A 13,961-nucleotide genomic window follows, 5' to 3' on the forward strand; every position below is an offset into this window, starting at 1 on the left:
CTTGTATCCTTACAATTTATATTGATATTGTTTCCTGATTGCTTATTTGTACCCTATGTCTATCATTAAGTGCTGTACCTTCTGATTCTTGACGAATGTATCTTGTCTCTTTATATACACTGAGAGCAAAGGTACCAAAGACAAATTCCTTGTGTGCCCAATAACACTTAGCCAATAAGGAATTAATTATTTTATTTATTTATTTCTCTCCCCCCCTCTCTACCTACCTACCTACCTACCTACCTACCTACCTACCTACCTACCTGTATGTTTAGCCTCCCATGTAAACCAGCACACTCTCTGGAACAACTTAATTGTAGCATGGTGACTTTTTAAAACTCTTTTCAGTTGTGCATCATGTCAGATCCCATGGAGTACATTTGGGACTACACAAAAAAGATTCTGCAACAAAGTCATTTAAATCAAGGGCTATTGACTTTTTCAGACTGTTACCCAAAAAACCACCTCAAAATATTTTAGCACAAGACCGTGCTAACTGAAATTACTGCCATCTTGTGAGCTCCTGGCATTCTCATTCAAGATTCAGATAGAATTTGGCAATATTTTATTCCTATTATTGCTACTGTTACTACTAGTACTATTAAATGGGTGCTTTGGCAGGAACTGACTTAACTGGAAAACCCACTAGCATGACAATTCAGTCAAAAGTGAGTCAATCAAAGAAGGGCAAGTAAAATACAGGATGATTTATCAGGCCACTCTGCACTGGAAGACATTATTTATGCATTTCCATGGTAGAGAATGATAATGTAATAATTGCATAAACAGCAGAATGCTGATTCTTGCAGAACTATTTTTCCAAGCACGTCTCCTTTGGGTCACATCATATGATGAGCGCCAGGATTGTTTTTTACCCAGCCTATTCACAAAGAAAAATCGCAAAGAGGATCTGCAAATGTCACCATGGCTCAATTCTGCCAAGATATGGAAACCGATATCTGGCTGCTGGTAAAAGAAAAGCGGAGGCCTGACTGCCGAGATCCCAACAAGCAAGAACAAAAATATAATGAAACCCAAGGCTAATATACCTATTTAGGATGCAGGAGTCCCATCCTAGGCACAGCTGCAATGCATATGTAAAATAATTTACTAGTGCAGTCTTCTCCCATTCAAGCAATTCTAAGAAAAGAATTTGTCCTCTAGTAATTCTGAACTTCCATCAGAACAAAATGTTGAAATATATGAGAAGCCCAATCTCACAGCACTGTTTTATTAAAAGCCAAAGGAGAATACAGACAGTGCAAATTTTTGCCCAGAAAGTTATCTCTGATGAGCCCAGGGGCAGCAAAAGAAAGAAAGAAATAACCCAATTCACATTGCTACGTTACGTCAGAAGATGCAAATATTCCCCCAGCATCAATTCATTAAAAAAGCAAACTGCAATCTCAATTATGGAATGTTAATAACACCTTCTTGATGCTGCAAATGTATCTCAAGTCAGAATGTGATGAAGCGCATGGAAGAGATAATTGAGGATTTATGATTAATGGCAATTCAGAAATCTAACAGATACTCTTACGGTTCATCCAAACATGTCAGCCATGAAGAATGTTGGAGTTTAAGTGCCTGATCTTCCTTAGGGACAGGAATTCCAGGTCTTAGAGCAGCCATAAGCATTTTGCTGTGGGAACTCTGGACAAGCTGCCAAATTCCACAAACGTTATTTGCAGCTGCAGAACCAAAATGCCCAAGTGTGCAGTATGATTCCACTGCAAAGCTGCAGGATCGAATGCCTTCTTGGGAAGACAGATTCATATCTCCTTCCGAGATACTTGCCTGAAGGTTGGTTGGATTTCAACTTTTCTTCTTTTTCAGCTTCAGAACCTGCAGCCAGTTGGGTGAGGAAGTTTCAGATCTGAAAATCAGAAAATGTTTAAAAAATAAGAACGGAAAAAAAATAAGGGCCACCATGTGAATGTAATGTTGAATTATATTATAAAAATGTAGAACCCATCCAAGAATGAAGAACTTGATTTACAATTCATGGGCAGCAACTAAAAAGATTTTTAACTTTGGTGGAAAGATTCTAGGCCCATGGTAGCGAAACTATGGCATGTCTGCTGGAAACGGCACGCAGAGCCATTCCGCATGGGATGCGCAGCCTCGCTGGCTCCTCTTCCACGTTCCTGTGCACACAGGTGCGCCGGCCAGCTGGCCTTTATGTGCATGGAAGTGCTGAAATCCAGAAGAGCAGCATCTGTTGCATGCGTACACAATGGCCAGCTGTTTGTTGGGTGCCTGCTCGCACCGGAAATTTGGGTGCTGGCACATGCATGCACGATGGAACGCTGCTTTTTTGGGTTTCAGCACTCCCACGTGTGAAGCTGCATGTTCCTCGCCTCACAGGATGGGTTTGCATGCCATTTCCGGCACTCGGTAATGAAAAAGGTTAGCCATCACTGTTCTAGGCCATCCTGGATAGAGGATGCAATCTAATTAAAAGTTTTCTTAGGCTTTGTGCCTAAGGTGGGACTAGAAGTCACCATCTCCACGTTTCTGGCCTAATGGCTTAACCCCTACATCAAACTGGCTCTCCCATTTGCTTTAGTTATATGTTATCTTAAATTATAATTTTTGGTATATTCCAGTTTATTTCATTTTGCTCTCTCCACTGTTCTTTGTTTTTTATTCTTCTTACTTGGTTATTATATTTTTCTCTTCTGTTATTGATGGAAAATAAAAAAATTAACAGAAAACTAATAAGTGTGGTTCTGTGGTATACAATATGAAAAATGATCTTATGGTTTGGAAGCAAGCTTGAGCATGTGTAGATTTTTCTTTTCACGCAACACAAATGCACAAATGGACCCTTCACTCCACCCTATCTCTCCTCTCTTCAGAAAATAGTTTTCAAATATTGATCTAGTAACTAAGAAGTACCTCTAGAAAGAACATTCAGTACGTCAACTATGCAGACATTCCAGTGCAGGCCGAACAAAAATATGGTAACATTTATATATATTTCTTTTCCACCCTTGTTTACTAAATCATACTGAAGGGACTTATAATAAAGCCCAGTATAATAATACAAACCATAAACAGAAATCAATAAAATAAATCAAAGCAACAACTTAATGAAAAACTTGACTTGTGAACGCTCTCTAAAGCAATCTACTTTCTGAAAGGCAGACAATGAAGAAACCAAACACGGCCTCTGAGGCCTAATGTCCTCTGCACATTTATTTTTTGTGCCTTCAATCAGTGTTGACTCCTGGCAACTGCCTGGACAAATCCTTGAAGTTTTCTTGGCAAGAGTTTTCGGAAGTGGTTTGCCATTGCCTCCCTCCTAGAGCTGAAGAGAATGACTGACCAAGGTCACAGAGCTGGCTCTGTGCCCAAGACAGGCCTAGAACTTACCATCTCCTGGTTTCTAAACTAGTATCTTAACCACTACACCAAACTGGCTCTGCACATTAGCAGCCCACCAACCATTTCTCAAGAACAGGAACAAACCAAATCAACCTCAATCCAGCCCCAGGTCTCCATAAAGGCAAACACTGCTTGTCTTGTCTTTCTCTGCATCAAAAGGATGTGGAATGTAGAACAGCTCTCTTCTCACCTGCCTCTCTTGCCCCGTGCATGAGCAGGGCAAGGGAAAGAGAAGGAGGCAGAGAAGAATGGATCCTCTGCTCTCCGTGTTGTGATCACAGTATGGGATTACTCTGTGAGGTTGGAGAACTGTCAGTGAAAGCACAAGCCTCTTCTGCTAATAACCCAGATAAAAGGAAATGTTCCTCCCTATTTCCCTCTGGGCTTTCTTTTTTTGTTGCCGAGGCAGCAAAGGAATTGGCAGTGCTCTTTAAGCTGGCAGCTTTCTGCCAGCACCCATACTGGATAGCGGCAGTTAGTGAGAAATGCTCCTAGGCAGGAAGACACAGTCTATCTTCTCTGTGCTCCCCGACAACCAAAGAATACTGAGAGGACCTCTGTGGTAAAAGAGAAAGTCTGAGAAAGTTCAGGTGGAGAATGTTGTTCTAAAAGTGCATCTAATGTTCCATTCAGTTTCAGCACTTTCATCACAAACTATCACGGAATTTTTTGTCCAAGAACAAGCAATTGCAGAATTTATGCAGATTTAAAAAGAAGAAACCTACATGAAGCTATTGGATATAACTACCCATCTATGCCACACACTCTAATATGGAAGGGCAACCTTTTTTCCCTCCTCATGTGAAGGTCATGTTCCCTTAAGAAAAAGCCCTATAATGGGCAGGACTAAAATCTAAATCAGCACACACAAGCATACACAAAATAAACTTATTCAATTAAACATTAATAAACTTGAACATGCTCAAATGGGACTATCTGAGCTTCAGACAGCTTTTGAACACTTGAAACTAAGCAATAATAGGTACACAGTGCATTTGGATTGGACAATTGTTTCAAACGAGGAATACTCTAACTCAGCATTCCAGGGATTTCATTACAGTTCAAGCAGCTCAATCACCCCTTTTCCCACCTGACATTTGGAAAGGTTGAGGCTAGCTGTCCTAGAATACTGAAGGCAAATTTATTTCTGTAGCCTCCAGGATTCCTTTACCTGCAATTCTCCAGCCCCCTCCTCCTGTACAACCATACGTACCCTGAGGATTTATCTGGCTTAGGTGGCAGCACCAGAGGCTTCCCACTAGTGCTGCCAATCTTGCATGATTTAGAACGCTGTACAGGAGCCTCCTTTACTTCACCTTGTGGTTCCCCTTCCTCAGTGGAGCGGTTTCTCCCTCGCAATTTAGCCTATGATCAAGAGCAAAAGAGTTACAAGCAGGCCCAAGAAAGCTCCTAAACTTTGTTAACAAGCTTTCCCATACTTCTTCTCCCAGTTCTTCATTATTATCCTCTTACTTTCATTACACCATAACAGATTTAGGAGATCAGATGCTTCAGTCCCTTTTATACCTTAATCTCCTAATCCCGCAAGCAAAATTGATATCAATTTGGAATGATCTTAAAAATCCAGTTTCCAGAAATCTATCTGACAATGTATTCTAATTTCTTCTGTTTTGTCTCACTTCCCTTTACACCTTACCTTCAAAGCTGAAGGACTGAGGCCTGGGAAGAGGGCTACCTTTACCCCCTTGGACAATGGAGAGCTTCGTGACTTCTTGCTCTTTGACTCCTCATGGACTTCTTCATCAGAGACTGTAGAAACTAACTGGGGCTCTGGGGAAGGGTGAAGAGAGAAATATCCATAAAAATTAATGCACAATGAAGCATACTCCCTAAAACCAAAACAATGCCAGACAACTTGGTAAAATTTTGGAGCCTATAATAAAGGTTCAAAGCACATCTGAAACCATGATTACTTAAAAAATGTATCCCTTTGCCTCCAATTCTCCTCTATTTTTAGATTGCTTTTATTTTATTTTATTTTTAGACTCTTCTAGATCATTAGAGAAGAGACATGTCTGCATGGACTCCTTCAAATATCAAGTACAAAGATGGCATTAGAAAAGAACAGATTTCAGAACTTCAGTAAATTATTAATAATGAACTATGATTGATAAGTTGTAACAGGACAAAGCGTAGGTAGTGCCTTCCTTTGGAAACAGATAAATCCATAACTAACAGTTAACTACCATATTTTTCGGAGTATAAGACGCATCAAGATTTTGTAGAGACAAATTTTAAAAAAAAGGTTTTGCAAACTGCAGACCTCCCAAAAACGGGCCTGTTTTGTGTCCCAAAAAAAAAAAAAAAGGACATGCATAGCCTTTAGGAGGCTTGTAGTGTGCTCCTGGGGGCTGGGGGGGGGGAATGGACAAAAAACAGCCAATTTTTTGCTCATTTGTTCCCTCCCCAGCCCCCAGGAGCACTCTGGAAGCCTCCTAAAGGCTATACATGGCCATTTTTGCAAAGGGGGCGGGGTTTGGGGAGGCCAAAAATGCTGTATTCAGTGTATAAGATTTTGACCCACCTTTTTGAGGGGAAAAAGTGTGTCTTATGCTCAGAAAAAAGTGCATCTTATACTCTGAAAAATACGGTAATAGTTAACTAATGGTATGTGAGAACATTCTTGGGAGACAGGAGGAAGAGCTGCACACTTGGCAAAGGTCATATAACAAGTAGTCAAGTCCACAGAAGGAATGGGGTTGTGGGAAACACCTCAGAAAGGATCTCTCTAGTTTCTTAAACTGTAAAAGCAAGGGGGAGGGGGGCAAAGAGATGTACTTTCAGACTTGCATGATTATGTTAATGAAACCTTTAAATAAAGATAGGGCCAGTATTCCTTGATGTGTTTCTTTTCTGGATTATCTCACAAGACTGACATTAACATACGCAACAGCTTCAAAAGAACACGTTGCACACAAATGACAGAATGAAGCAAAACATATAGACACAACACAAAACACTGATAACAAAAATCAGTAATTCATCCCCTAATGGAATGTTACCTGTAGAATCTTTGAACATCCAGCTGTTCCTGTCATTCTCTAACGCAGTACCTCCTGCTCGAGTGATTGGGGCTCGATGACCCCGCTTACGACCCAAATTTGCACGGTCTCGATGTGCACTATTATCAAGAATCTCCGTATCCTGAAAGCATACAGAAGTCAAAACATGATGTATTCATAAGATGGTGTTATTTGGAATTTAATTACTAAATTACTGGTACTACCATAACTCCCACATTGCTCCACCAATGTTATCATAGAGCAGTGTTGGTGGACCTTTTCGGCACCAAATGCTGAAACAGGACCGCAGGTGTGCAGGGGAGCACTGGAAACCAGAAGAGCTGAGATTCTGGTTTCCTGCATGCGCAAGTGTGCCAGTCACCTGGTCTTGTTTTCTGGTGCGCATACGTGCATAAAAATCAGCTGGCCAGCACACATCGGAAACCAGAAGCTCAGCTTCCCGACACATGCATGTGTGCCAGGGAGCTGCTCTTCGGTTTCCAGCGCTCCCGTGCACACAAAGACTAGCTCCCACACACGCGAAGAGCAATGGGCGATGGCTGGCGTGACCGGAGAGATGGCTCTGTATGCCACTTCCAGCACATGTGCCATAGGTTCACCATCACAACCATAGAGCCTTTTTATTTTATAAGTAGCCACCTCTGGTAATACTTGCCTCCAAGAAAGTGAATTTTTTTCTTGTTACTGCTTCAGCTCCTTCCGAAGCACAATCATCCTGGGAAATAGATTGTGTGGCTTGACTTTCACTTTGCCTTTCTGGTGGCTGGCTCCCATTTCCACTATCCAGCTGGCTGATGTCACCATCCGTGTCAGATAAAACCTCTCCTACATCCTCCAATGGGAATGGAGATGGCCTGATCTTTTCAGCTGCTGACACCATCTCACTGGGCAAGTTATTCAGCTTCCTCTCTTCTTCCGAATGGCAGCTATGGAAGGAGGCAGGCCTCTTCTGCTGAACCTCTGGTCTGTTGGCACACCTGGACACCATTCCTTCCAGCAGGCAGCTGGGACTGGACAGGCGCTGACTATGGCATTTTCTGCTTCAGTTTGAGATGACGAGACAAAATAGAATGCTTAACAAGGTTTCATTTTAATAGTTTGCTCTACTTGCTTCTCTGCCATCAATGTGCCCCAAGTTCAATTGCTCCCTTTTAAAAAAAAATGTTTTCTGACTGTAAGAGAGTAATGAAAATGTATTTATGACGAAACTGCATAGTCAAAGGGAGAAGAAGGACTTTCCAGATATAATAAAGAGATATATTGAAGTGGACAAGAGAGGATTCAAACATATATTTATCAATAAAAAAGCAGTATAACGATATTGAATACGAATCATTACCAAAATTGTGAATCTTTTATGAGGCTGTACCACTTCAAAAATACAGGTAAGATTCAAAAAAATCCAAGACTACACAGAAAGCAGAAGAAAAGAAAAATGTATACTTGGAGGGGAGGAGCTGACGTCGCAATGACACGACGTCCGATCTTGGAGCTCAAAGATTGCAGTCGATACTTTTGCCGCTGGATGGTCCTTTTGGACCTAAACCATCCCGAAGAGACGGTGACAGGGAAGAGTACGTCCTGCTGATCTCAGGGACACCGCAAAGTCCCTGATTGATCCAGGAAAATCTTTTTTTGCCGGTGACAGAAGTGCAGTCATTGAAGCTGCTGAAGTTGGGACAGCTCCGGAACAGGAGGAAAACGGAAAGAGAAAGTGTGTCCATCTGGTGAGGAAATCTTATTATTATAAGAGACTACCCCCCCCAAAAAAAAATTAAAGCTAAATTAAATTTGAAAACAGAAGAGAATAAGCAGAGAAATTAACCTACATTAGACAGTGTGTTATTCTTTTTAAAAAAAATTATTTTACAGATGGAACTTTTGCAAATGTTTCCTATTCCTTAAATTGAACGGATTAGTTTTTCTTCTACTACTTTTTACATTCTTTTTTTAATACCTATGGATTAAAATATTTTCCTTATTTTTATAATGCTGGATTGGATGGGGGTTTTTTTTTTTGCTCCATTTAAGAATTTTGTTTTCTTTAAGCCTGGAATATAAAGGATATAAAAGGAATACAAAGAGGGCTGTAATAACAAAGGGAAAGGAAGTAACACTGCCACTTGGAGGCTGGAGGCTTGGAAAGCTTGGAAATATTGTCTATTTTTTTCTCTTTGATCATTTGACTTTGCATTTCAAGGTTCCTCAGCTTGTTTACAGAGAGTGATAGTGAGAAGAGCATGGGTTGTTTATACAGGTGCTTTTCAGGAGCTTTTTTGGCAGCTAGAGTGGAGTGAAAAAAAAGCCTTGTCTTGAAAGATTGTAAATGAACTTGCTTTAAACTTAATAAAAAGTTTTGAATGCCAGAGTGGCAGTGTTTATAAGTTGGAAGAATGGCACAACATGAAAAAGAAACCTTAATATTGCAAAAGATTATGTTTTAAATTCAAAAATTATTAGAAATAACAGAGTAAATTGAGAAGAGATTGGAGAACATAGATCATAGAACAGTAAAATTTGATGAAAAAATTGAGGATGTTCATCAAATAAAGAAAGTGGATGTCAGAGTTCTAAAAACTGAAGGAAAAAATAAACAAAGAGACAAGAAAATTGTTGATACTGACAGTGAACTGAGCGTGGTTGGAAATGGAAAGAGTGGGATATGGAAAGGGTAGATAGATGGACTGGAGCTTTACCCCAGATTTCAAAGTATAGAAGAAGAAAAGGGAGAAGAATTGATGGAACTAAGGAGAGAAATTTTGTCAGAAGCACTAGTGATAACCAAAGATAAGCTGATCGAAGAAGCAGATGGAGGGTTTCGAGCTTATACAAGATATGCAATAAGTTGCTAAGAGAAGTCCATACAAAACTTACTAAGGAAATAACCAGAATACTAATGCCACAAATGGCAAGAGACATAAAACTGCACTATTACTGGAAAGACACAGGTTGATGTAATGAAAGCTTATGATAAAAAATTAAGACAAATTTAGTTAAATTTAGAGCATTATGTATAAAATGAAGTGATAATGGATAGTTAAATAATTGATAATGATAATAACACATATATATATGTGTGTGTATATATATGTGTATATGTGTATGTGTGTGTGTGTGTGTATGTGTGTGTGTGTGTGTGTATGTATGTAACATATATATATGTTCATAGATTTTCATGGGTACAGTTATGCAGGTTTTGGCGTATTCAGGTCTTTTCCCGTGTAAGATTGAAGGTATGTTGGCGCCGTTTCGACGAGGTCCCACTCATCATCTTCAGGTTGGTCATCGGACAGGCACGAAGCCGAAGGCAACATATTGGTTTGATAAGAGGAAATTTGATACAAATTGCAAATGGTGACTACAAAAGGTTTAGAAACTCTGTTATTAAATATAACCAACTTTTATTTAGAACATGTTATAAAGATGTAATGTTACTGGATGATATTGGGAAGAGCTAATGGAATGCCATTATATGGTTTTGCTTTAAATCTGGAATATTTTATATAAAAGGACATAAAAACAATTAGTCAAATGAAGGTTGAGGTATGATGATAGTAATATATATAAATATACTTGATTTAAAATATATGATTTGATATGAATTGTAGGTGATGACTGTGGAAGGGATGCACAGACATTTTTGTAACCAATCGACACACTTTCTACAATTTGTAATGGAAGATGGTTTTGTTGTGGGGGTGTTGTATGTTTTGTCTTTTTGTGTTTATTCAAAAATAGAAAAAAATATTTAAAAAGAAAGAAAGTGATGGATAAGGTACAAATATGGTGTATGGAGAGCAGAGGAACCAATAATTGTTTAATTGTTTTTAGGAGTTGATGGTAAGATGAATTGATGTAAACATTTAATAATACAATATGATGTTGGCTATATAATAGTATACCTGTGGTTATATGTTATGAAAATGAAAAAATAAAAATAAAAACTTTATAATTAAAAAAAGAAAAGAAAAATGTATACTTCATCTTACCCTCAAGTGAAATATAATAGTGACTTTATAAGTGTGATTTCCATAGTGAACTATAACTACTACATCAACCGCCTTTCTGTGTACTTTGTAACTCATAAGCTTGCAAGATCCTGGTTTAAAACCTTCTTCACCTGTTTTCCCAGAACAGCCAAACAATAGATACCAATACTGTGTATCAAGCATAGAATTGTTAAATCCCCATTCTATTCAATGGGGCTGCAATCCTAAAGTCTTCAACTTTACTGGACTCCCAAATGGCCACTTCTTATAAGAACCATTGGTCTAATGGTGATAGCATACAATATTCAGGCCCATTCTAGGTTAGGAGCAAGTGAAAATAACAATGATTAGGGAACGCTGTATTGAAACAAAAGGCAGAAATCAGTAAAGCCTTAATTAAAGACTTAGAATAAAGTTTGAAATGCAGATATATTCCTACACTTTATGTTGTCTATAAAGTTTAGAATTTTTTTTAGTCAGATGCTTTCATATGGAAAATGGAAGACAGAGTGCACAAATCTTAAAGATGAAGAAAAATGAAAAACAAGGACTTTTTTCCCCAGAGAATTTTTTTATGTTGAATAAATTACTATCACCTTTAATCATGAAAAGTTTCTGAAGACTCTGAGGGTTTAAAAGGTTCAAATACCAAGAAAGAAATTTTCAACACTTACAACAATGTATACCACTGTCCACCTACCAGTTTGAAAGCATGCAAATGCGAGTAGATAAATAGGTACCATTTTGGTGGGAAGGTAACAGCGTTCCATGCACCTTTGGCCTAGAGTCACAGGACCACGGAAATTGTCTTCTGACAATGCTGGGTCAAAGCTGGACATGACTGACAGGGAAACCTTTACCTTTTACCTTTAACTAACACTACAATTCTGTATCAGAAGTTGTATTCTCTACTTATGAAAGATTTTTTTGTGTGTGTCTTGTGCTTGTAAGACATTTTATGAAAAGAATCTTACAATATAAGAGGCAGGAACCCACATGTTTTGTCAGCCGCTCAGAGTTATTTAAGATGGGCAGCCATCTTTTAAATAAATTAAATAAAAATAAAAATAAATGCATCCATTGTCTGATGGCTAATTGATTCCATTTTTTATATAGCATTTTCCATAACACTCCTCTAACCACAGGTCTAATAACTGAAAGCCCATCTTATTTCACATATGCAACACTAAATTTGGCATAACGTGTAAAGTAGCAGTTGAGGATTATCTTTCTAAAGGTTATTATGCTTTTAATCTGATTACATGAAGTTGGACATCACTCTCCTACGAAGTCTCAGGGATAGGGAAAACTCTTTGGGGGGGGGGCAAATTAGAATTAAATCTTTTTCTTCCCCCTTACTCACTCCATTATTTTATTCTGAAAATAATTTCCTCCCGAGCAGCTTTCCTTTAACTGTTACGATTGTATTATGTATATGCAACACTATACACAACCTGTTAATATGACAGGAAAAACTAGTTATGATTTCTCGGAATTACAATCGGTAGGGTGATTAAGAGGGGAGGACTGACATAATCAATGCAGAGTGAACCTTGACAATTGTTTACATTAAGCTGCCAAAATATACCTCTCAATATAAGGTTATTGCACAATTTGAAAACATCCTACAAATCCAGATTTTGAGTTGGAAAGAGAAGCAGGATGACCTGAACATTATTTAGAAGACTTCCTCTTCCCTATCTATTCAAACCAACTCAGCCAGTACTTCTGCTGAATAAGAGCTGTTATTCAACTTTAAAACTGTATGTATATATGTCCATGATCGTCATGTTTTGTATCTCCTTGACCCTTTACAGAAGCCAAGTGGATATCTTTAAGCATCTTTTAGCATCATAACCCTCATGAACTACATGATGGCAATTTTGAATTATTTAAAATTGATTAAGCTCCTCATATAAATAGCTGTCAGGCGCCTCCTGAGTTGTTCTGTTATTAGTGTTGTCTAGTTAATAAAACATCCTGTTAAAAACCATGCTGTCATTTCTTCATTGGCTTGTTAGAACGAAGCACTTTTCCTCTTCAATATCTAGAGATAGATACATGGAGAACATAATTTGATGACATCAAGAATGTGCTGCATTTTTACTGCTAAGTAGGACCTATAGATTTCTTTATAAAATTATGTAGAAGCAGTTTCTCATATGCTGTTCCATTCATAATAATGTCAAGCAGCAAGGGCATTATGGAAGAATGAGCCAACAATCTATATGCCTTGTTCCATGCAGTGAGATGGATTTCTCTAGCAGTAGGATACAGGGAAAAATTGATTATAAGCCACAGAAAATGAGGTATAAACCTGATTGGTGCATACATTATGCAAGCTGAAAATGGGCCCAATGTCAGTGCAAGACTGAGAAAAAGAGAATGACAGAGTAAGAATAGCGGACTATAATTCTGCATTCCTGTCACGTTAACTTGTTTTCAAAAATGTTATTTTTTTAGTGAAAGCAATAGTCATAGTTCCAGAATTGAGAATCTCCATGGGGTAGTTCTGTTCCACTACTTTGGCAAGGGAGAAAATTGTTCCATATTTTTTACCACCCAGATTATTTTTCCCTTTGGATGTGTTACCTCATAGCAATCTACTAAATATAAAATAAACACCACCTCCTCAGGATAGGTGGGGAATTCCTGCTGCAACATTACTCCACACAGCTGCTCTAAATCTTCAGCCACACATAACCTCCATCAAGGGCCAGGGGTTCAACAGGAAAGATATATTAAGGTCATGTCAGGATACAGTTCAGTGAGCATTTACATTAGCTAGGAGACCTTGCAATGCACTGCTTGTTGACATCAGTCTTGCAACATTACATTACACTTTTTTTTAACTGGAAGCTGTGTCATATTTCATGCAGAGTAGTATAAGTTGCAGTAGATCAAACTGGAATGTGAGGAAGGGTGCTAATGAAACTTATAATTGAGAAGCTGTCATATAAGAAGATCCATGATCAGGAAAATAGGAAAGTCAATGATAGTCAAAATATATATATTAAAAATAAATAATCTCATTATCTACTTAAGAAAATGGATTCTAAAGGTCCATGGTGTTACTAATACTTTATATATTTTGAGAATTTATGCACTTGCTAGTAGAATGCAGAAGAAATTTGACACTATTAGCCAGACATTACTGACTAATATTGCTTTTTAACTATCATCTATCAAGCTTTCAGAACCAAAATTCAAGCATTGTAGAAAATCTCAGCAAGGCCAAGATGAGATGTGGGTCTTATTGTAGGTAAAATATGCTGAGAGATAAAAACAAACAAGAATACATTATAGGAAAAAGAATAATGGATATTATCTTGCATTTACCTCAGAGAATACAATAACGAGACAGGAAAGATTACCTTAGAGAGAAAGAGTTGACGGATATTGTGCAAAAAAAAAACCCTAGAATCTGCAGATATAGACAGCTGAATGGAATTTAGGAAAGATAAGTCCCCCTACCATCCCTTCTGCAGAACATGGCATCTACCCAATACAAAACAGTACACTGGATGAACTATTGATC

General features: G+C 38.3%; 1 protein-coding gene across 4 annotated transcripts in view; it reads right to left on the reverse strand.

Moving 5' to 3' along the window:
- The window catches only part of CNOT12 (CCR4-NOT transcription complex subunit 12), a 37,086-nt gene that overhangs the window by 609 nt on the left and 22,516 nt on the right, over positions 1-13,961 (reverse strand). For 3 of the 4 annotated variants that reach the window (XM_087714038.1, XM_087714042.1, XM_087714057.1), the window contains exons 7-11: positions 7,090-7,474; positions 6,414-6,555; positions 5,048-5,181; positions 4,604-4,755; positions 1,798-1,876 (exon numbers count right to left, since the gene is read on the reverse strand). In XM_087714038.1, coding sequence (XP_087570164.1) covers positions 1,816-1,876; positions 4,604-4,755; positions 5,048-5,181; positions 6,414-6,555; positions 7,090-7,474 — 874 coding nt within the window. In that variant the 3' untranslated portion in view covers positions 1,798-1,815. The remainder of the gene's footprint in view (positions 1-1,797; positions 1,877-4,603; positions 4,756-5,047; positions 5,182-6,413; positions 6,556-7,089; positions 7,475-13,961) is intronic. The other variant, XM_087714047.1, reaches the window with a different exon arrangement.

The sequence above is a fragment of the Thamnophis sirtalis genome, unplaced genomic scaffold, assembly GCF_051295495.1.
Source record: "Thamnophis sirtalis isolate CommonGarterSnake01/CBP01778 unplaced genomic scaffold, rThaSir2_p1.2 scaffold_1, whole genome shotgun sequence".
NCBI lineage: Eukaryota > Metazoa > Chordata > Lepidosauria > Squamata > Natricidae > Thamnophis > Thamnophis sirtalis.